This window comes from Aspergillus wentii (genome assembly GCF_001890725.1).
Source record: "Aspergillus wentii DTO 134E9 unplaced genomic scaffold ASPWEscaffold_3, whole genome shotgun sequence".
Lineage (NCBI taxonomy): Eukaryota > Fungi > Ascomycota > Eurotiomycetes > Eurotiales > Aspergillaceae > Aspergillus > Aspergillus wentii.
The window spans coordinates 3,434,373-3,455,783 of record NW_024467834.1 but is presented as its reverse complement, the minus strand read 5'-3'; the positions used below and the strand labels follow the sequence as shown (position 1 = coordinate 3,455,783).

The 21,411-nt window shown below is 49.6% G+C and overlaps 9 protein-coding genes across 9 annotated transcripts; 5 read left to right on the top strand and 4 right to left on the bottom strand.

The window, feature by feature from the left end:
* Positions 1 to 3,813: 3,813 nt before the first annotated feature.
* On the bottom strand, positions 3,814 to 4,611 carry ASPWEDRAFT_182487 (uncharacterized protein; the record flags this gene model as incomplete). Its single annotated transcript, XM_040831919.1, has 1 exon — positions 3,814 to 4,611. The coding sequence occupies one exon, from the start codon at positions 4,609 to 4,611 to the stop codon at positions 3,814 to 3,816; it is 798 nt and encodes a 265-aa protein (XP_040691309.1).
* Positions 4,612 to 6,897: 2,286 nt separating this feature from the next.
* On the top strand, positions 6,898 to 8,010 carry ASPWEDRAFT_171101 (uncharacterized protein; the record flags this gene model as incomplete). The annotated part of the gene is made up of 3 exons (XM_040830723.1): positions 6,898 to 7,166; positions 7,221 to 7,656; positions 7,714 to 8,010. The coding sequence occupies 3 exons, from the start codon at positions 6,898 to 6,900 to the stop codon at positions 8,008 to 8,010; spliced, it is 1,002 nt and encodes a 333-aa protein (XP_040691308.1).
* Positions 8,011 to 8,058: 48 nt separating this feature from the next.
* On the bottom strand, positions 8,059 to 8,489 carry ASPWEDRAFT_463030 (uncharacterized protein). Its single transcript, XM_040836736.1, has one exon. It carries the CDS (start codon positions 8,361 to 8,363, stop codon positions 8,112 to 8,114), a length of 252 nt encoding a protein of 83 aa, XP_040691307.1. The 5' UTR covers positions 8,364 to 8,489; the 3' UTR covers positions 8,059 to 8,111.
* ASPWEDRAFT_106882 (cysteine-rich PDZ-binding protein) lies at positions 8,427 to 8,934 on the top strand (the record flags this gene model as incomplete). The annotated part of the gene is made up of 3 exons (XM_040827844.1): positions 8,427 to 8,588; positions 8,670 to 8,793; positions 8,849 to 8,934. The coding sequence occupies 3 exons, from the start codon at positions 8,427 to 8,429 to the stop codon at positions 8,932 to 8,934; spliced, it is 372 nt and encodes a 123-aa protein (XP_040691306.1).
* A 238-nt stretch (positions 8,935 to 9,172) lies between these two features.
* ASPWEDRAFT_108094 (uncharacterized protein) lies at positions 9,173 to 12,712 on the bottom strand (the record flags this gene model as incomplete). The annotated part of the gene is made up of 7 exons (XM_040827942.1): positions 9,173 to 9,475; positions 9,524 to 10,191; positions 10,898 to 11,305; positions 11,352 to 11,991; positions 12,041 to 12,267; positions 12,320 to 12,412; positions 12,478 to 12,712. The coding sequence occupies 7 exons, from the start codon at positions 12,710 to 12,712 to the stop codon at positions 9,173 to 9,175; spliced, it is 2,574 nt and encodes an 857-aa protein (XP_040691305.1).
* Positions 12,713 to 13,014: 302 nt separating this feature from the next.
* On the top strand, positions 13,015 to 14,645 carry pex26 (the record flags this gene model as incomplete). The annotated part of the gene is made up of 2 exons (XM_040838931.1): positions 13,015 to 13,720; positions 13,769 to 14,645. The coding sequence occupies exons 1-2, from the start codon at positions 13,272 to 13,274 to the stop codon at positions 14,643 to 14,645; spliced, it is 1,326 nt and encodes a 441-aa protein (XP_040691304.1). The 5' UTR covers positions 13,015 to 13,271.
* Positions 14,646 to 14,879: 234 nt separating this feature from the next.
* Positions 14,880 to 16,199, bottom strand: ASPWEDRAFT_26993 (uncharacterized protein; the record flags this gene model as incomplete). Its single annotated transcript, XM_040832933.1, has 2 exons — positions 14,880 to 15,381; positions 15,433 to 16,199. 2 exons carry the CDS (start codon positions 16,197 to 16,199, stop codon positions 14,880 to 14,882), a joined length of 1,269 nt encoding a protein of 422 aa, XP_040691303.1.
* A 2,100-nt stretch (positions 16,200 to 18,299) lies between these two features.
* ASPWEDRAFT_50754 (putative succinate:fumarate antiporter (Acr1)) lies at positions 18,300 to 19,436 on the top strand (the record flags this gene model as incomplete). Its single annotated transcript, XM_040837490.1, has 4 exons — positions 18,300 to 18,363; positions 18,415 to 18,512; positions 18,569 to 18,767; positions 18,823 to 19,436. The coding sequence occupies 4 exons, from the start codon at positions 18,300 to 18,302 to the stop codon at positions 19,434 to 19,436; spliced, it is 975 nt and encodes a 324-aa protein (XP_040691302.1).
* Positions 19,437 to 19,922: 486 nt separating this feature from the next.
* ASPWEDRAFT_50753 (twinfilin) lies at positions 19,923 to 21,217 on the top strand (the record flags this gene model as incomplete). The annotated part of the gene is made up of 4 exons (XM_040837489.1): positions 19,923 to 19,941; positions 20,023 to 20,690; positions 20,779 to 21,030; positions 21,101 to 21,217. 4 exons carry the CDS (start codon positions 19,923 to 19,925, stop codon positions 21,215 to 21,217), a joined length of 1,056 nt encoding a protein of 351 aa, XP_040691301.1.
* Positions 21,218 to 21,411: the final 194 nt, after the last annotated feature.

Sequence of the window (21,411 nt, the reverse complement as noted above, 5' to 3'; positions counted from 1 at the left end):
GGCTCAGCAACAGGCTCAGCAACAGGCTCAGCAACAGGCTCAGCAACAGGCTCAGCGACGGGCTCAGCGACGGGCTCAGCGACGGGCTCAGCGACGGGCTCAGCGACGGGCTCGGCGACGGGTTCAGATGCAGATTCCTCGGCCTGTTTCACCTCAGCAACAGCTTCCTTAGTGGAGGTTTCTTCAGCGACTGGCTCCTCAGCGGCAGGCTCAGGCACAGGCTCTTCCACCACGGCCTCCTTAGGGGCCGATTCTTCAGCAGCAGCGGTGGGCTCTTCGGCAACTGGGACTTCGGCGACGGGTTCCTGAGTGACGGGCTCCTCAACAGCAGCCTTTTCAGCAGCTGGCTCGGGTTCAGCAGGGGCCAAGGGTTCAGCAACTGGCTCCTCGGCGACGGGCTCCTTGCTGGGGGCTTCCTCAGCGGGTGCAGATTCCTGTGCGACCTGTTGTTCAGCAGTCTCTTCAGCAGCCGCTGTCTCAACAACGGGTTCTTCGGGCTTCGGTTCCTCAGCGGCGGGCTCTGCGGGGGTTGCCTCTTCAGCGGGCGTCTCAGCAACTGGTTCCTCAGCAGCGGCCTTTTCGGGAGCCGGCTCCTCGGAAACGGGTTCCTCAACTGCCTTCTCAGTCGCAGGAGCTTCAGCGACGGGCTCTTCCTTCACTGCTTCCGGCACTGCTGGCTCTTCAGCCACTGGTGCTTCAGAGGCGGGTTCCTGAACAGGCTCTTCAGTCTTCTCTGCAACAGGCTCCTCAACGGCGGGTTCCTTGACAGGTTCTTCGACAACTGGCTCCTCAAAAGCAGGCTTCTCATCGACAGGTGCAGACTGCACAGGAACCGGTTCTTCGGCAGGCTTGTCTTCGACAGTTTCCTTGGCAGCAGGTTCCTCTGTAGATTCCACTGCAGGTGCCTGCTCAGTGGCAGGCTCTGTAACTTCCTCAGCGGCCTCGACGGGCTTCTCAACCCGCTCCTCAACAGTAACATCCTTGGCGACTTCTTCGACGGCCTTTTCTTCAGTTGCTGGCTGTTCAACAGTGGGTTCCTCGACAGCAGGAGTTCCGGAAACAGCTTCGGTGGTGGTTTCTTCGGCTGCTTGCTCCTTGGGAGACTCTTCGGCGACGGGAGGAGATTCTTCAACGATAGGCTGTTCGGGTTCCTTCAATGCGGGCTCCTCGACTGCGGGGGTTTCGGTTTCAGGTTCCTTTGTTGGTTCTTCAGCGGCCTTTTCTTCGGCTGCAGGAGCTTCAGCGACTGGCTCTTCGGGGGCGGATTCCTTGACTGGTTCCTCAGCTGCGGGCTCTGCGACAGCTTCAGTCTTTTCTTCAGCCTCAACCTTCTCAGTGACTGGTTCCTCAGCTGCAGGTGCTTTGGTAGCAGGTTCCTTGGGAGCCTCGGTTGTTGGTTCTTCCACGGCTGGCTTCTCTGTTTCGGTTTCCTTCGATTCTTCGACAGGTGCTTCCTGGGATAGTTCTGTAGCGGGTTCCTTGGCCGGCTCCTCGGTAGCGACTTCCTGGGTAGTTTCTTCAGCAACGGGCTCTGCGACAGCCTCGGGGGCCTTCTCCTCAGCTTCAACCTTCTCAGCGATTGGCTCGTCCACTGGAGCTGGCTCTGCAGCAGGCTCCTGGACTGGCTCTGGGGCGGTTTCTTCGACAGCTGGTGTCTCGGCAGTCGACTCAGCAGGCTTCTCGGTCACAGGCTCCTCGGCAGTCTCCTTTGCGGGTTCCTCCACTGTAGCATCCTCCTTGGAAGGCTCTTCGACAGTCTCTGCAGGCTTTTCAACAACGGGTTCCTGAACAGGAGCTGCCTCGGCAGCGGCAGGCTCGGGGGCCTCTTCAACGACAGCTTCCTCCGGCTTTGGTGCCGGCTCTTCGGCAGTCTTTTCCTCAACTGCCGGAGCAACTTCGGGTTCCGGAGCAGCCGCCTCAGCTTCAGCCGCGCCGTTCTCCTTGACTTCCTCCGCCTCAGCAACCTCGACAGGCTTGTCCTCCACCGCCTCGGGCTTATCGGCTGTTACAGGATTTTCAGGCTGTTCGGGAACCTCCTTGCTCTCTGCATCTGCATCACCATTCTTGGCATCGGTCTCGGCCTCAACCGGCTTCTCCGACAGCTCCTCCGGTGTAGACTCGACAGCAGGGGTATCTTTTTGAGCAACCTCGACGGGCTCAGGCACTTCCACTCCGTTTTCCTTGACAGGCTCATCGATCTGCTTAGCGACGCCGTTTGTATCCGGGGCACCCTCTTCTTGGGTGGTATCTTCCGCGGCAGGAGGAGCGGACTCGACAGGAGCTTTGTTGATAACGGGGTCGGCTACTAAGACATTGATTAGTATTAATTAGGGGGGTAGATAAGGGAATCAGGACTCACCCTTCTTGGAACCCGACTTCTTCTTGCTGTGACGAGCCATGATGATCGTAAAAAGTCGTAAAAGTCGTTAAAGATTCAAACAACGGGAATTAAGAATTGAAAAGAGCAACAAAGACCAGAATTATGAGGATAAAACGCGAGAAATAATGTACAATAAACAGGAAGATGAACAGATTAGGACTCTCAGAGCTGAGAGGGAATTGAGGTGAGAGAAAGAGGGAAGACTCTTTCTTTCTTTCTTTTCTTTATGGAGGGGTAAGCGATAAGCAATCAGAATTATTGGATGGAGAAGAAAGAAAAGGAGGAGAAGAAGAAGAGAAAGAAAAAAAGGAAGCAGAGTCTTTCAATGACGGCAGAGCAGAAAAAAAATAATAATTTCATAATAATAATAAAAATAATAATACACGGTCCCCATCGAACAGGCGCAGTGGAGATGTTTTTTAGCAGCCAAACTAGTTCTGTTAGGGAGGTTGTCACAGCGATAGAAAAGCCCATCCAGCAGCATCGCTTTCTGCAATCTGCCGCATCTTTTTTCTCGTTGCCTCGGATGGCCGGCTCAAGTTGACTAGTTCTTTTCTGTTTACTTCTCATTCGATATTCAGCTTCATTTTGTGGTGGGGAAACCCAAGGTGGTTACACTGCGAGACGATGCGATATGCGATGATATGATATGATTTCTGGATGCCGTGCAGATCCCCTAGCCAGAAAGCAAGAGAAAAAATGCGGTGAAGCTGAGAAGTTATCCAATTACTGTGATTTTCTCTTTTACCCCTCCTGTGTTATCTGACTTGATTTGACTGTTTGTCCAACTCGGCATTCGTATTGATTTTCCTGGAGTTGAGAAAATTCTGACTGCGAGTGGCACCATACATAGTTGGTTCCCGGTTTGGCTCCACCGCTTCACTATGGAGAAATTTCAATAATATTAAACAGCTGATGAGTCAAGAAAAGGGATGTTTTTTTTTTACCCTGCTTGCGTTCGGCGAACTATTGATTTGCAAATTCTCCATTTGATCTCAAATCGTTATGGTGTGCAGCTGGCTAAAGCAGGAGATGAGATGATGCTTGCATCTACAGTATGTATGGAGTAGTTGGATTCAAAATCTGGTGTTTTATTCTGTGGTGGAGTACTCAACCCATGGAACATTTTATTATTGTTTCTCAATACTCCGGATTTCTCCCTCGAGAAGCAAGACTGTGATCAGCTCGTGCCATGGCCCATTCCTGCTCGTCTTCATTGGATGTATGCAGCAGCGTCACACTGGTGTTGAGCTGCTCGAGTAGCGCTGCTGATCATGGTCATGGGTGTCGTATAAACTTTGCTTATCAGCTGTCAATCAAGCAATCAATTAATTCAGTCTCGCTAGATGGTATAACAAAAAAACTTGGAGAATCTGGGAGAATCTGAGAGAAAAAAGAAAAAGTACGAAAAGAGAAAGAAGATGCGTCAGTCATTAGAATATCTCCAAATCCTCAAATTCCACCATCAGCCCATCGCCCGTGTCGCTCGTCGCGGAACTGCTCAACGTCCTCCCATTCATCATCTCCCACATCGTCCCCTCTCGTGAAATACTAGTCGGTCGACTCGCATATACCCCCACGTGCACAAACTTGTCTTCTACCCCATAGAAGAACCAGGTCACTTCCCGCAACTTCCGCCATGTGCTGCTCACGGCGCCCGGAGTTCGTGCGTACGGTGATGCGGAGGGCACCTGGTACCAGATCCAGAGCGAATACCCAACGCGCTCCAATTTGATGCGCAGTGATTGGACCGTCGTCGTCGACCCGGTATTCGGAAGACACAGCGGAGACTGGCACCAATCTGCCCCGTCCGCCGTTGCGCTGACGGACGATGCGTTGAGTGTCCCTGATGAGAACTCCATGCCTGCCTTGACCCATTTACAGGGTCGGCTTTCCGATAGTCGTCCATAGTCATACCGGCCCGATCGCGTGGGCGATGCAAAGGCGGGACTGTCCGATGAGAAAGACTGGGGTGCAGCCCCGGCGAAGATCACCAGCCCGCCTTGATCCCATTCCATCTCCCAGTCGGCGCTGACGGTAACCTCGGCCACGACAAACGCATTTCGCAACGAGGTGAACACTATCGGGGCGGTCGATGTGTCTCCGTTGGGAGGTTTTCGCCAGAGATCAGTGTTGGGGCCGGCGGTAAGGGTGAAGTATTCCATGCATTGAGGCAGTGAAAACGTTGAAGGCAGATTCAAGGCCGTAAAGGACGAGCCGGTGGGAGGCATGATCAAGAAGTTCTTATCCACCGTTGGCTTGTCAACGGTATGGGATCGTGGTGTGATCTATATTCTTATAGTATGCACCATGTGCCCCGTTCGTAGATATCAACCGTTCCAGTGACTCCCTTAGAACACGTTGGGAAAGAACAGATGGAGAAACACCGGCGAAATTATTGTAGAAGTAGGCCGATTCCCTTTTTCATAAAGCAAGGGTCGTTTGTTCTCTTTTAACGGTTCAACGTATCGTGTATCCAGATGAAGCAACACAAGTCGGTCAAGACAGGCCGAGATGCTTCCCAAGAAAGCAATCTGAGACAGTCCCAAGTAATCACCCGCTCGTGAGAGATCCAACGGGGTAACTCTGACGCAATAACCGTCGAGTCAGCCTGAAGTCCTCCGTACTGATGACCAAGTTTTGGTGCAAGGAGGCCGCATGCGGTGAAATTCAGGGGGCGCGAGTCGAGGAGAGTCAAATTAGCGACGAGAGAAAACGCAGCCCCGGTATCTGGATGTGAAATCAAACAGATAAGACCAAAGAACCGTCGGTCGCGATGCAACGTCGTGGTGTTTGGGTTGTTTTTATATCAAGACTTGCCCCTAATCCTCAGGAGAGAGTTAGAGAGAAACAGCGACAAGCAGGAATTGGGCCAACACAGCCGAACGAACCACTGTGCTGGGACAGGGCCAACTGGGGTCCGGTCCATTTCGGCATGGTTGTTATTATAATTATAATATAATTATTTTGGGTTTCTTATTCTGTCTCTCTCTGTCGGTGCTGGATGGAGCCGTTCGTTTGCCTCCAGGGCTGCAGGTTCAGGAGTGGCGGGTCATGCAAGCATCAATTGGGTCCTGGCAAACGCCCCGTGAAGACTGAAGAATAGGAGAAGAGGGAAGTGAAAAGTCCACTAGATTGTGGGACGAGGACAGCTGTCTCCATGGCAGCTGAAAAAAATAAATCAAATACGATGGATGGATGATGCGGAGGATGGAAGATGGGCAGGATTTCTCGCAGTCTTGCCACCATCGGAGTCCGCGAGAGAGACTACAAAGAGAAACGAAGACGACGACAACGACCACGACGCGATCGAGCCACGAGGAGGACTGGCAGCGTCCGAATCAAGTTCAACGGACGGTTCATTCGATGCTCCATCAGGAGATCATGCTTCCCTTCCCTCCACATCCTACTCGTGTTGGCCCTGCAAGCACAGCCACAGCGGGTCGTCAGTTCCTGTCATGCTGTCGCGCAACTATCGTCATCTTCGTCTTCATTCGAGGATAGCAGCACGTTTGTGAGGCCGTGGAGAAGCAATCCCTGTGTCGATTCACCGTCGAATCCACCGAACTGTCCCACTCAGCTGAGATTCTGCATCTTCAGCTGTCGGAGTCTCCGAGCTACGAGTTCAGCTGCGAAGAGTTGAAGATTTAAGAGTTGAGATCCTGGATATGATTCTCTGATAGAGTCATCTTCCTGTTCTTCAGCAGTCTGTCTACATAGCCTGCTGCTCTGCTGATTTATGCTCTATCAACTCATGCGTTGTGGAGTTATGCTGTGCGCTGAAGAGACTGACAATATAACGTTCTCAGCTTCACTTGATCATACTACAATAACTACATCCTGCAATATACTACAATGATGGTATTGCTCCATATCTGCGACTGATCTTGTTCTACTGGATCAGACGATCGCTGTGACTCAAAATAGCACACGGTAAGCGAATGTCGATCACCAGACTGGAGACAGTCTGGACTCTCGCAGTCTGTCTAGTCCTCCTGGTCGGTCTAATAATTGAAAAGGAGACGCTTTATCCTCGCCCAAAACAGTCAACCCATGCATATTAAGGAGTGAACCATCCCAGTCCTTCTGAATCAGGGTCTGAAAGGGATGCTGGATCGGAATGACTCCCTCGCCGTTGGTCCCTGCTCAGCCTCATGGCTTCACCGTTCACGGCTAAAATAGCCCAACGTGGGAGTTATCTCTAGACATTCAAATCTGGTGAATGGTGAATTGTGAATTGTGACTCTTGTAAGCCTCCCAAGACTCGTATTCTCTGCATTGTCGCCCAATCACACCGTCCAGTAATCTCCAGCCTCGTATCCCAAGATCTCAGCCTCCTCAGCCTTGTCGGTGTTGTTGTCACACAGCAGTGTCTGGGGATGTACAAAAGCCCGATGAAATCCTTCAGAATGGACCTCCGTCGCAGTCATCCTTTTATTTTGAGGGTTCCTTGCTTTTACTGCATTCCCCTGCATTTGAATATTTCCTGAGTAGAGAATAAAGCCAATCTCGATACAATGGCCCCCCGCAGAGGTGGAGGAGGAGGAGGCTCCAGTGGTTGGGGTTACGACGATTCGTCTCCTTGGAACCAGGACTACTCGTTCTCTTTCAATTACTATCCTGCTGTCTTCAAGGGATCCATAAAAGTGACCTTGATTTTCGACTTCCTTCTCCTGATAGCGCTCCTGGCATTTCTTGTCTGGTCCTTCATTGCCAACAAGCCCATAAGGAAGTCTCAAGGTCTGCCTTTGACTGCGCTCATTACCTCGATAGTTTTTTATCTCGTGTAAGTACGCTGCTACTTAAAATGCGAAATAGACTAACAAGTGATTGTTTGTAGTGACGACGCTCTCGATATCGTTCACCGGTTCTTCTGGATCCTCGAGGTTACCGTGAAGCAGAGCTGGGTTGTCATGTTGATGATTCAGAGAATCTTCTATCTAGTGGCATTCCTCTTTCTCTTTTACGCCTTTTACCAGATCATTCAGACATATCTCAAGCGCATCGCAAATGGGGCAAAGGCGTTTACTGCAGTCACTTTCGTCCACTGGGCTGTTTTGGCCATCTTGACAGCGCTATCCATTACGGATTTCTCCATGTATATTGCACTTCAAGTCATGTTTGTCAACAGTGACTCCGACGTGTTCGACCTCAGTAGTCATTACGCGAAAGTTACGGGTTCTCGCTCGATCCTCTACTGGGTGGCCTCGCTGGAGATCCTCCTGTGGGCGGCCTTTATTTCCACCAAATCCAATATTCTCCGACAGAGCGGCAAGGTAAGTCATCCTGTCTGCTCTCCTTGGCCCTTGATAGCCATACTAACAGAGTCACAGACTGGAACTATTGCCTTCGCGATTGCAAGCCTGTTCTTCTTCATCGTCAACATTACCATCATGATCATCGATATCCGATACGACATCGAAGCAGACTTCTTGCCATGGTATATCGCAGCCCGGACACCCGAGACTATCGTGCAGTCCTTGTGCACTCTAGGTATATACGGCGGCCTGCTTTTCTGCTGCAGTCAATGGACTGCGCCTGCTGCTGGGTACCCTGATATGTACCAGGCTCCTATGCAGGCTCCCAACCAGCATATGTCGTCTAGTGTAGTGCAGTCGCATGGCAGATAATTGACTAGAGGGCTGTATCTCATACTCCGCTGTAGTATGAGATAAGTGGTTGGCGGATACGTTTTACGTTTGGATGATACCCATTTGCTTACGTATGGATGTTACATGAAGGGATGGATTGGTTGCATTCTATTATCTACATAACTAAACCTATGATTTAATGCCATCATATTGATAGCTGAACTGCAAAGCTCAAAAAAAGTAGATATAAATATGCAGGTTTTATGCACCACACTAAACCCAAACCAGTAAACACAACCCATCTGACTAAGAAATAATGCAAAAAAACCACCTCCAAAAAGGCAACTGATATCATCACCACAACACCAACACCATCTCTCCCATCTATACATATATTACTTTATTACAAACCCTTCATTTACGGAAATAATAAAAGACTCCAACAAAAGATCAGAATGGTCTGCTCAAAATGCCAAAAGAAACTCAAATCCACCGAACTAGCCACCCCAGGCGTCAAACGCAAGAGTGAAATGTACTACGGTTCGCCATCGACCACGCTTGGAGGGGGCGGGGAGTCCTCTAAAAAGGCGACGTTGGGGAGTACGGGTATTGGGAAGGTATGTTTATCATCACTTATCATATTATTAAAATTGACTTTGATGGGTGGGTTCATGTTCATGGCTGACTGATTCATGTAGAGTAAATTGCTCACGTCGAAGGCTAAAAATCCGTACGCGGCGTATGCGTCTGCTTGTGAGAATTGCAAGACCAAGACGGAGCAAGGGAAGAAATTCTGTCAGCGGTGTGCTTATCAGAAGAATGGTTTGTTTTTTCTTTTCTGTCTCTTTATTTTGGGATTTGGTTAACATGTTTATAGCCTGTCCTATGTGTGGCAAGGGTTTGGCTGGGAAATCCTCAAAAGACCAGCCGGTAGTTCAGGGACAAAAGTTCAATCTAAAATAATGGTCCTTGTTGAGGGTATATATCGCTTCTGTTTATGAATACGGCATGGTGGGAGTCTGGCGTTAAATAAACCAAACCATTGACTTGCAGAATAAAAACTAGTTATACATGACATACTATCGCAGTATATGCAGTTATACCTGGCAATTATGTTTGACCAGGTGATAAAATCGCCAACCGGCTCTATCAATAGTACACTCCCCCAGGCATACATCTATCCTACCCCAGGCCAATCCATCTACCGATCAGCCAGCATGTTCTTGACGCTGCTGTAGTACTGCGGCAACACAAACTTGGCCATCTCCTCTCGGGACACCCACTTAAAGTCCTGGAGGTTCTGCACGTTGGCGGACAGATCTGCCTGTCCGGCCATAATACGACCCTTCATGAAGAAGGTTTTCTCGCCCATATGTTCCTTTCCGGCCGCTTCGTCGAGCTTGGGTCTTCGGAGGTTGTACACGTGGTGGCCGACAGGGTGGTAGCCAACCATCCAGGTGTTCATGTTGACACCTGCAGATTGTGCGAGGGTACGTTCAGCGGCCTAAATATGTTAGCTGCATTCGGCCAGAATAAAACATCAAACACTCACCAAACGAAGAGTCTCCTCATGTTCAACCGGGGAGCTTGGGAGCTTCCAGTATCCCTCCTTGGACTGAACAAGGAGGTAGAGTGTCCTCTGCAGCAATCGGTTCAGACTTCTCTGGTCTCCCTTCTGGTCTGCCTCCGTTACTCGGGGAAACGGTCTGGGGATTTCTTCCTTCTTGCTAGTATCCTGGGAGGTGGCATTGACAGTAGCCTCTGCGTCCTGCACCAACATTTCCACCTGGTGATCGGGCTCGGCATCGACTGCCCCGACCAACAGTTCATCGTTCCATGCCTCCTTGGAGTACGCGTTGTAATTGCCAATGTCACGCGCAGGGGTCTGGCGCTCCCGGATTTTCCGCTTCCAGTCCTCGTCCGCCGGCGTTCCGCGCTTGAAGTAAAAGTATTTTGTGAAAGGCATAGCCAATCGCTCGTTCAGGCGTTTCTGGTAGAAGTAATACGACTTTTCGAACTGTGTCAGGTCGCGGGTGATCTGGGGTGGGCGGGAGAGAACCACTCCGGCGTTGATGGTATAGGTCGGCTTCACGACGGGGTAGGTAGATGTCGCTGAAGGAACGGTCTCTGCCTCAGCTGTGGTTGCGGCCGAGGCATAATTGCGACGGACTAGGGTCTCCTGGCAGCTCTTGCACACTCTGGAGTCGACTATTGAGGGTCCTGTAGGGGAAAGTCAAGTCAGTTACAGGCGCTTTGTTATTTTTTCTTCATCAATGCCCACTGCATCACACAATCACATACGCAAAAGCGACGCCATGCGCCGGGCACCATTGGATCCCGTAGACATCTCCCCGAATTGATGCTGGATAAAGCTGGCGTGCTCGTCGTCGTCGCTTGGGGACTACTTCAACGCCGATAACTCGAGAAAAGTTGACGGTCACCTGTCCGCAGCGAGCACCGGACCACGCTAGGCCCAGCCGGGCTAGCAGCCCATGTGACCAGCCCTCTTATTTTTTTTCTCCTCTTTAAAAGCGCCGCCCGCCTTTTTCCCTTTCCCTTTTTTTTCTTTTCTCCTCCAAGCACCTTTCCTTATCATCACTGCGTTAAGTTTCTCTACGACCAGTCGACCATTAAATGGTGCTTAGAGTGAGTAGATTGCAGCCTTTTTTCGCTAGCGGTACCTTCTCATAATCAAGGTGTACGGTTAGATAGACGCTGCCCACATACTGTTGATCTCATTCCTTGCTTTATCTACGGATCACGCGGGGTCAGATCTTTCGTGGTATCTTGGATATCATGTTCGTAAATGTCTTGTCAAGTACATGTCATGTCTCATGCTCTGTGTACGCCTCTACGGCTTCCTAGATGGTCTCGGCTACTGAGGTTGTGCCAATAGTGCGCACCCTTTCTTCTGTGCCAAATACACGCAATTGGTTTCCGTAGACTTGCCAAAATTGTGCTCCTCGTCGAGGGATCAATTCCCCGGCGTTGACCCTTCGTGTCACTTCTGGACTGCTGTCTAGCGAGACCTCGGCATTAGGAGGAACGCTTTCCAGAGCGTCCAGGTCTTCTTCAACTTGGATGAGATCAAATCTCGTGTTAAGGTCTTTAAGATGTTGGCTGTGGCTGCTTCGTTCTGGTTTTTGATCAGTGGGGGTTTTGCTTGCAGTAGATATCCCACGCTCTATCGGGGCTGGTCCAGGAAGCCTGGATGTGCCGCCATCGCGAAGCTGAGCGGACAGCTTGATAAAGACCTGGGCAGTAAGGAAGCTATCATAGCCCGCTTCATGATCAATCCGCTGGGTTTTGTACTTTCCATGCTGGTGATGTACATCTGGTAGCGGTTAGTATGCAACGATGAAGTTGGCAGGCCCACTTACTGATTCGAGGTGTTGCTTGTTGCACCAGACTATCATTGATTTCCTGGAGCGAAGACCTGGGGTTGATAGAACCACAATCATGAGTAGCCATGTATTTCGTGTCCATCAGCATTGGAAATAGCTCGTGGGCCATTGCTTGAAAATCCTCCACTCGATCTGGCAGGGGACCGAGAAAGCATCTGCAAAAGTACACCAAGTCCGTGAAAAGGTTGTGACCGACTAGAACAGGTCGATGGGATTTCAATGCTTCCTTGAGCTTCTCGGAAAACTCCCTGAGTGAATGCTTGGATTTCACAGCAATGGAGCTGGACAGTATGCCCGTAAAGTAACCCGCATCCAGGTTTGATAAATTCCCTCCAGCCAATGCCTCTGCAATCCATCTGAAACCAGTCTGTCTCCAAATTCGTTCTTGCGTGCGCTTTAGCTGTTGCTCTTTGATGGCCTTTTCACGTTCTTCGTTGTAGTTGATGATTTGAACAAACGTAGGCTTGCCAATCGTCACTAGAGACGGATATTCCGCTTCGATCAGCTGATGAACGAGCCGTTTCTGGAACCTGTTCAAGGTCGCAGGGAATAACTTGGACTCGTGAGACTCATTGGCGCGACTAGGTGGTGGTATATTGAGATATCCTTCACGGGTCTTGTCTATCAGTCAGATTTGCCATCTCGATGGACATTGGGTTCTCTACATTACCGCGAGCAAGCCAATCGTCAACCAGGCGTCGAGTAGCTTTGAGAAACTTGATTGATTCGTGCTCTGTCTCTTTGACATCCAGTGTACTGCAGACCACCGTACGATCATGTCTTTCTTTGGCTTTGGCGATGGCCAGGTCCTCCTCTTCTCGGGACAGATAAGAAACGCCATTTCTGTAATAAGAGTCCATAGAGAACTTGTTTGCCAGTAAGAACTCAACCGCTATCCTACTTCAGTTTTATATTGCAGAAAAGAAACGGTCAGGAGAACGTACCACCGCTTTGAAAAGTCCCATCCCTCTCGACCTCTAACTTCTGGTCGATGATGGGGCTAAGATAGAGATTGTACGGCTTCAGGGTATACGTTGCTGTTTAAACACCCATTAACCACTGATGTTTTTGAGAAAATTTTACCAGCATGCCTATATCTAACCTGTTTCGGTGTCTTCATGGCAGACTGTCAAGCCGATTTGCAAAATCTGATATTTATCGGCCGCTCGTTTGGTCTCCGCATACCGGGCCTGTAGGCTCTGTGAGCCCCTCGACGGCCCAACGGTATTTGTTGCAATTCCTGAGAACTCGAAATCCAGAGAGACAAAGCAGCAGGCTGCCAGGTCATCTAAGATCCTGGGGAGATGGTAGGAAAACGAGTCGGCTGTGACATCCATGTTGCGGATGCGGGGTGGAAGGAGGCAAGGTCTCAATCCAACTTTCTCATATCAGTTCAAATATAGATATTCCGTAGATTCATAAATAAAACTGAGGGTGGAAGAGAGGAATGAATATGATGTGTTCTGCAATTGAATTGACGAGTGTTCAGCGGAGTTTCATTCAATCCACTGTCAGTTCGGCAACGGAGAATCCGTCATCTGCTATATGACTCGTCATAGTGTCAGATAGATAAATGAGCGTTGATCCAGTCAACTGTCACTCACTTGAGCCACACTGAATACTGATGATAACGATGCTGCTGTTGGAAAAGATGGCGTTGGTGTTGTCTCCAGATCATCCCGTGACATCAGACCCCAGACTCCAAAAACGGCCGAGCCGAGGGAAAAGCAAAGGCCGCTGTGTCACCAACGCCTAACAGCGGACTGCATCCCCGACCACCACAGGAGCTCGAAGTCATATGCTCCTTGTGACCTGTGATCATCGCTAATTCCTATATTCGATTATTTCTTTATTTTACCCCAGTCATCTACAACCACGACCGCATTTTCACTCACAATGGCCGACGATGGTGCTCAGCTGTCGGCTTCTCAGTCGCAGCTTTCTTCCTCCACATCCTCCCTCTCTCCGTCGAAGCTATGCTCCAAAACCTACAAAAAAGCCTCCAATCTTTTCTTGACCCGTCGATTACAAGAGTCTCTGGCTGCTCTGGAACCAGCTATTACAGCTGCTCAGGGCCACGACGAACAATACACAAATGGAGATAATTCGGCACCACCAATTGCGACAGCGCCGGGCACGTGGAGGATCAAGATCTGGAATCTGTACATCACACTGCTTAGTGCAATTGTTGATTTAGGGCCAGAGGAAGGAAAACAAATATTTGGGCAAAAAGAATGGAAAGGAATTTCGTCCCAAGTGCGTGAAGGGGGGATCTGGGAGACAATTGTTCGGATTGGATACAAGGGCTTGGAGGGCTCTGTGGATGCAGAAGTTGTCTACAACTTGTAAGTCAAGCCTTGGGGACGGTCATGCGACTTGCTTGAAGCTAATAGATCTAGGGGTACCTTATTATTGAATCACTCCCCTTCGCAAGCCCTCAATCAACAGCGACTCGAAACCTATCTTTCGTCCTATGGTCAACCAAACCTGGATATCGCAGAGCATCTCCAAAATTCGCCTTCCGGTACACGCCGTGCCAGGCCTAATGGTGGAACAGATACCCCGAAAGACCTAGCCGCTAGGGTTCGAATCATTGAACTGTTCACTCTTCATGTCCTTCCCCGAAATGAGGAGTGGGAATATGCGCAGGAATTTATCAATCTGAGCGAAGTCCTTGATGAGGAACGAAAGGATGTCTTTTTGCAAACCCTCGAAAGTATCAAAGAAGAGAAGGCACAGGGTGAATTGCGTGCAGCGGCGATACAGCAAGAAAAGGACGCCGAATTGGAGCGGCAAGCACGTGAGGACGAACGTCTGAGGACAGAAGAGGCGGCTGCCGCCGAGCGCTTGGAGAATGGGCACAAACGAAGCAAGAGTGAGGTAGAAAAGAGCCGCCCGAATGGTATCTCCAAGGGCAAAGGCACCAAGTCGGCAGAGAAGCCGTCCGGTAAGGCTGGCACGTCTTCCTCGCGGACTGCCTTCTCTCCACCGTCTGGCTCGTCAAAAAATGTCAAGAAACCAGAGAAGCCCGACGCTCGGGCACGACAGGGTCGAGCCTTGGTCAATGTTATGCGAAACCTTATGCAGTACCTTCGCCAAACCGTCGCTGGAAACCCGCTTTCTTTTGCACGAACATTGCTATTCATGCTGGGCATTATCATGGCCCTTAGCAGACAAGATGTGCGGAAGCGAATCCAGAGAGTAACAAGCGCAGGTTGGCAGAAAGTCAAGGGTACTATTGGGATGGGCGTTAAGGTGAGCTATATATGATGGGTTTTTCTTTTGTTGTTTCTTTTGTTATACATATTCAAAATGACGAGTTTTACACCGTCGCTTTCTATATTTACGAGGGAGATGTTTGGAGCTTTTCTTTTCATTTGTATATTTTGCCCGATATCTCGTGTTAGAGGTATTTCAGGGAGGACTCGATATTGTCACTACAAATAGAACTCTCAAAGTCTTACGAGATGTATTCTTCCTTCCTGTATATCTATTTGGATTATATCAAGTATCAATTGTGTGGTGGGCATTTGCATCCTCTTTGACCTCCTCTGGACCCTCCGCTTCAACCCTTGCAGTCGTCCCCTCCTCTCCCACCTCCAGATCCCCCTTCTGACCCCGTTTCTCCAACCATCTCCGAAACAAACCGACAAAGAAATGCGCCACACATATTTGCTCAGTCGTGTAAAGCAGCACGGGCACAGACGTCTTGGCCTTGGTGAACAAATCAACCGGCGTCCACATGGCGTACAGCAACGGAATCCCCAACGCGGTGCTCTTCGCCGGACCACAGAAACACACCGCGATGGTTTCCTCGGGCGACATACGATGGAAGACGTGTTTTCCCCAGGGGCGAGAAGAGAGGGCTTTAGGTGGTCTGCAGAGGTAAAAGCAGACGGCTGTGAGGATGATATATAGGGCGATGTTGAAAAGAACGACGAAGACGATACTTTGCGTTGAAATGGTTTGCAGAGCCCCTGTTGCGAAACAGGATGAAAAGGTCGACCTATCATGGTTAGATTGAACACTCTGGCATACTCATGCTAAGGAAGCTTACCAGATTAATAGCAACAGACACGCCGTCCCAATCTTGGAGATATGAAACTTTTGCAACACCTTGTTTGTTGTATCGGACCATGTCCACCGCACTATTTGTCCCACCAGCAACGGCACTAGAGCACTAAGGCCCAACTGCTTGAAGACATCTTTATACATATCGCGTAGATCGCCGCCTCCATACCTCCACGGATCGAATTCAGCGGAACGAGGCAACAAAGTCACGGTCCACGCAGCCGTGATGAACGGTCCCAGGATATTCGCAACCAACACCTCCACCAACGCAGCAGCATCATCACCACCTGCTGACCTCGTCATAACCACATTCGACGCAATAGTGGTAGGTATACAAGCCGTGAGGATATAACCCGCCAAAACAGCCCGATCAATATGACCCTGAGGATCGCCAGCCAGAATCACATGCACGACCGCCAGGACTAGCGCAGGAATAAACAAGAACGAAGTAATCTGCACCAAGCAGTGAAGCCGCCAGTTCAGAAAATGCGTCAGCAGTTTCTGGCGCGGGATGCTGAGACCCGAGATGAGGAAGATGATCGCCATCGCGCCGTACAGGATACTATATTCCGATCTGATAACGCCCCCGTGTTTGGCTACGTTGGGGAAGTAATAGGCCAGGACGCAGACGACTCCGATGCCGATGAGAAGCCATTGATGGAGGATGAATTTTGCGGTGCATTTGAGGATTCGCTGCAGGTTCCATTGTTTCGAATCTGTGCGGTCAGGATCAGCCACTGGGTCTTGGTGCATATTCCTGTCCTGTTATGGTTCGCAAGTGGATGCTTCCTAGCTTCCCCTCATGAGAGGGAAATATGAGGAATTAATAATTGATAACTGGCTCAGTTCATCATTATAGGATAATCTTTCACCCTAATTGCGAATTTCGAATTTAGACCGAGATCCTTGCAGCTCAGGGATCGGATCAAATCCGATGATAAGAGTATGGGAATAAGCTTAATGCCACACCTCCACCTTGATATCTATTCAATTTTACTGATCTAAATAACTCTGCAGCTTATAATCTCGTGATATTAGGTCAAAAGATAATAAACGATGTGAAGATGGTGGATATTTTTTATTAGGACATCCACGCTAGTCCGTATTGGTCATAGGGCAGAGGGGATATTCCAGAGTGACCGCCTTCCTAGTTCGGATTCCCCGCATTGCTACAAAAACGGCCATCTTGCATCGTTCATTTCATTTGAGTATTTTATTCTGTCGAGGTGAAATAAAAGATATAGAATGGAATAGAAGGGCCTCAATAGCTGCAGGCTTAGTATTAATGATCAATGTGTTGATGTTTATGACAGTGAGGGGCAGTGTTGTAGATGCAGCAAGACAAGGATAGATCAGCCTGAACTTGATCCGATCGTCCTGTCCAAGTATTCTGTCGAAGCTATCAAGCATAAAAGCCATCAAGATGCTCCGTGTCTGTGACAGTAAGAAGACACTCAGTACAAGCGTAGTCGCCTTGTACTCGGTCAGTCAATCATATGCCAGCTAACATATTTGCATGTGAACAGTGAGCTTGGCTACTGAATTCTGGCCGTGATATTCGCCGAGAATCATTTCATAAATCCAGTTCCAGAAACATCATCAGACATGAAAATTGAAATGGGTTTCATGGAGAGAAATATTCTGATGGAATGGAAAAGGGGTGATCAGGTGTGGGTAAAGAAAGAACCGTGAGAATCGAGCGAGTATTTCCAGAATTCTAGGCAGAGAGATTATTGAGTTGTCAATATAAGTATCCCTGAAGCAGGATGCCGTAAAAGCATGTCAAATCGAATTATCAATAACGTGAATCATCTCTAATCCCTGATGCTCATCCATGACATGGTGATAGCCGCGGAAAGAAACCTCGGTTGAAGGCAGCATCTGCGACTCCGGATTTTCCCGCCGTCCGAAGACCGGACAATTGGATCTGTCTTGGTTGGCGATGGTTGCTGGACGTCAGGAAGAGGAAGAATGGATGAATCACAGGCTCAAGGTTTGGGAGATCACGCTGGCGATGACGATGGATTTACTTGTGTCTGACCAGAACCAGCATGTGAAGACCATTCCGCTCTGTGGTTCTGAGCTATCATTGGCACTGGTGAAGCCCAAGAGAACCACAATTCCCATGGTTCTGGAGAATCATGACTGAAGATGTGAGAAAAAGATACCAGCCAGATGGAGATATGGTTGGAGTCTGGAGAAGATCGAGAGTAGCCGATGAAAGATGCCTCGGGATTGTTCTGATCTGGTGCTCTCCCAGTCAGTAGTTGAAGCTGAAGATGCGATTGCGACAAACCATATAAGATAGACAGGCTCAGCTATCCTTGTATCCTCCATGGATCCCTTCCCCTTCCCTCATCTCCCTTTATCCTGAATATATTCATCCCCTCGGATAAGTGTTTTTGTTCGAAAGCGGCACCTCTTCCGCTCGTCCATTGCCTCCGCTACCCCGTCACAGCTTCTTCTCCACGCTGGACGAACAGCCGCCACTGGACCCGAACGAAGGTCGATGATTCTCTTTCCCGAATATTATCCTTTTATTGCTTTATTATCCTCTTGGTCGTTCGCATTATAAGCCGACGGATCCAGCCCCAGATCCTTTTTATCCTATTCTATTACTTTTCTTCCCTTCAATCCTCCGATTTAGATACCCGGTGCCGACGACAGTATATACCTATTGCCGTCGCCCCATCCGTCTTTTACTCTTCTCTTTTTTAGAAAAATTATTCAATATACCAAGTGATTGGAAGCCCAATTGGCGTCATTTCAATCTTATTACCTTCCTTTTGTCTGAGCTTTTCAGGCAATTGACTCCAAGAATTCAAAAAATTATAGACATTATCTGATTGCACCATGTCTGCCAAAAACGTGCAGGGAGGCAAGAAGAAGCCTGCCTCCCCGGCTGTAAACTTGATAGGTAGATTCCATCTTGAGGAATTCCTGTGTGTGCTTTGCTGATCGTTCACAGCTGGTGGTGGTGCTGGTATGATGGAGGCCCTCGTCTGCCATCCTCTCGACACAATCAAGGTCCGCATGCAACTTTCGCGGCGGGCTAGAGCTCCTGGTGTAAGTCAAAGAAACACTCATTGGTTGTGAATATAGCTAATTGGTTTTGCTTTTAGGCCAAACCTCGCGGTTTCGTCACCACGGGTGCTGATATCGTCCGAAAAGAGACCGCAATGGGTCTGTACAAGGGTCTCGGTGCAGTTCTCGGAGGTATCATTCCCAAGATGGCCATCCGTTTCACCTCCTACGAGTCATACAAGCAGATGCTCGCCGACAAGGAGACAGGAAATGTCACAAGCAAGGCCACTTTCTTGGGTAGGTTCCTCGTTTGGATTTAATTGTGGCCTTCGGCAGCTAACCTGCCTCATAGCTGGTCTCGCTGCCGGTGTGACTGAAGCTGTTGCCATTGTCAACCCCATGGAAGTCGTCAAGATCCGTCTGCAAGCCCAGCACCACAGTCTGGCAGACCCTCTCGATACCCCCAAGTACCGCAGCGCACCCCATGCCCTTTTCACCGTGATCAAGGAAGAAGGATTCAGCACCTTGTACCGTGGTGTCTCTCTCACAGCTCTCCGACAAGGAACCAACCAGGCCGCCAACTTCACCGCATACACTGAGCTGAAGGCTGCTCTCCAAAGATACCAGCCCGAGTACAGCAACACCCAGCTGCCCTCGTACCAGACCACCCTCATCGGATTGATCTCCGGTGCTGTCGGTCCCTTCTCCAACGCCCCAATCGACACCATCAAGACAAGATTACAAAAGACCCGTGGTGAGCCCGGTCAATCGGCCGTGAGCCGTATCTTGGTCATCGCCAAGGACATGTTCAAGTCTGAGGGTGCCTCGGCCTTCTACAAGGGTATTACCCCGCGTGTGATGCGTGTGGCCCCTGGTCAAGCCGTCACCTTTACCGTGTATGAGTTCCTGAAAGGAAAGCTCGAGGCGTCCAACTGGGCGTTTGTGGGTGGACAGTACGAGGAATAAGCCTATCGCTGTGATCAATCATAAGTAAATAAAAAGAGAAGAGAACAGATGATGAAGGGCTGCAGTTCGAGAGCATTTGATACCATGAGCATGGTGGCGTTTTCGATTGCGTTGCGATCTCATTGCATTATTTGCCTTGGTTATTTGGAATTTGTTTTGATGGGATGGACTGTCAGATCTAGGTGCTCGGTTGTATATATTTCTTTTGTTCTTGTATACCATTTAGTTTTGCAGTTGGGCAATTCAAATTTTTTTCAATGACACATCTCGATCAACTATCAAGAACCGTAGATGGATATTGATGAACTGGCTGTTCTGGCGATGGAGATGGAAGAGGGATTCCCCTGGAAGACTCCAAAGAAACTACCCCGCTAAGTAACTCACCGCTTCGGCCTCCCCCTCGTTCTTATTAAACAGTCTCATCGACTGAAACAACATCCATCCATCTGTCAACTTCCTGCATCGCAGCTGCAGTGTTCCGTCAAGATGCAGTCGGGAATTCAAGGTCAGTTCGGATTATCATTCTGATATATCATATTCCCTACAATACAGTTAAACGAAACAGACACCTAACAACTATCAACAGTCTCCCCCGACCTCCACGATGCCTTCACCTCTTTCTCCTCCGACCCCTCCATCTTCTGCCTCCCCGTCACAATCAGCGGAGAAAGCCTGACTCCCTTGCCTACTATCTCCTTCTCCGCCTCGGACGATTTCTACCAATCCCTCCCCCAACTCTCGTCCGTCCTCCAGCCCAAAACCCCCATCTACCTCCTCCTTCGCCGCCCCCAGTCCGGCTCCTCCACTTTCTCCGCCCTCACGTATATTCCGTCCAATGCGCCTGTTCGCTCCAAGACCCTCTTCGCCTCGACCCGGGCTACGTTAGTGCGGGAATTGGGCAGTGAGAAGTTCGACGGGACGATCTTTGCAACCGAGGAGAATGAGATTCTCGGTGAGGCTGCATGGCGGGAGAGAGATGCCGAGAAGAATGGCTCGGTTGGGCCCGGGGGTGTTCGGAGAGAAGATATTATGGGTGAGAAGGAGAGGGAGTTGGAGTATGTGAGAAGGGCTGAAGAGGAAGCCAGGATTGGAACCCCCGGGAGAGATATTGGTATTGGTGGTTCGTTTGCTAGAGGTGGAGGTCGCGGACCTTTTGGTTCCGGGAGTGGTGCTGGCATTGGTATTCAAATGCCCGTGGAAGAGGATGCAAAGGCTGCTCTTTCCGGACTGCAGGCGGGTGGACTGGTGCAACTGGTGCGTTTTTCTCTTTTCTTCTTTCTCTTCCTTCCTTTGAATTGGGGTTGCACGGTGTTTCTTGAAGGCTAATCGGTTCTATATACAGGCCATTGACATCCCAACGGAGACATTGAAACTCGCTGCTTCGGAATCAGGCATTGATGCAGACTCCGTTCAGTCTCACATCCCCCCGTCCGCGCCTCGGTACACTTTCTATCACTACCCCGACTCGGATGTGGTCATCTTCATCTATACCTGCCCGTCGGGTTCGTCGATCAAGGAACGCATGCTGTACGCCAGTTCTCGGAATAATGCCCTCGGTGTTTCCGAGGAGCAGGGACTCAAGATTCTCAAAAAGGTATGTCTTTTTTTTTTTTTTTTTTTTTTGCTGCAAACAAATTGAGATGGTCTAACGGTGTGAAATGTAGATCGAAGCATCTTCGCCAGACGAAATCTCTGGAGAAAGACTGCAGGAAGAGGTCAGCCCATCTCAGGACCAAGGGCCGCGACGGGGATTCGCCAGACCTAAGCGACCTGGAAGGTAAACTTGACGATCTGCGATGAATAGTTTGCGATCACCCTCGCGTGTTATGCCATAGATAGTCTGGGACGTGCGTAATTGAACGTTCTCCCACCATGATCATTTCTCTTGTAGCTTTGAGTTGTTCATTGAAAGAATTCCCGGCGAAGAAACCAGTTATTGGCAGAATGCTCTAGCTAGCCGGACTAAAACAACGTA

Bases quoted from the DNA above. Each gene is read 5' to 3' on its own strand.
- ASPWEDRAFT_463030 (XM_040836736.1), bottom strand. From the start codon at position 8,363: ATGTATAGATGGGAGAGATGGTGTTGGTGTTGTGGTGATGATATCAGT.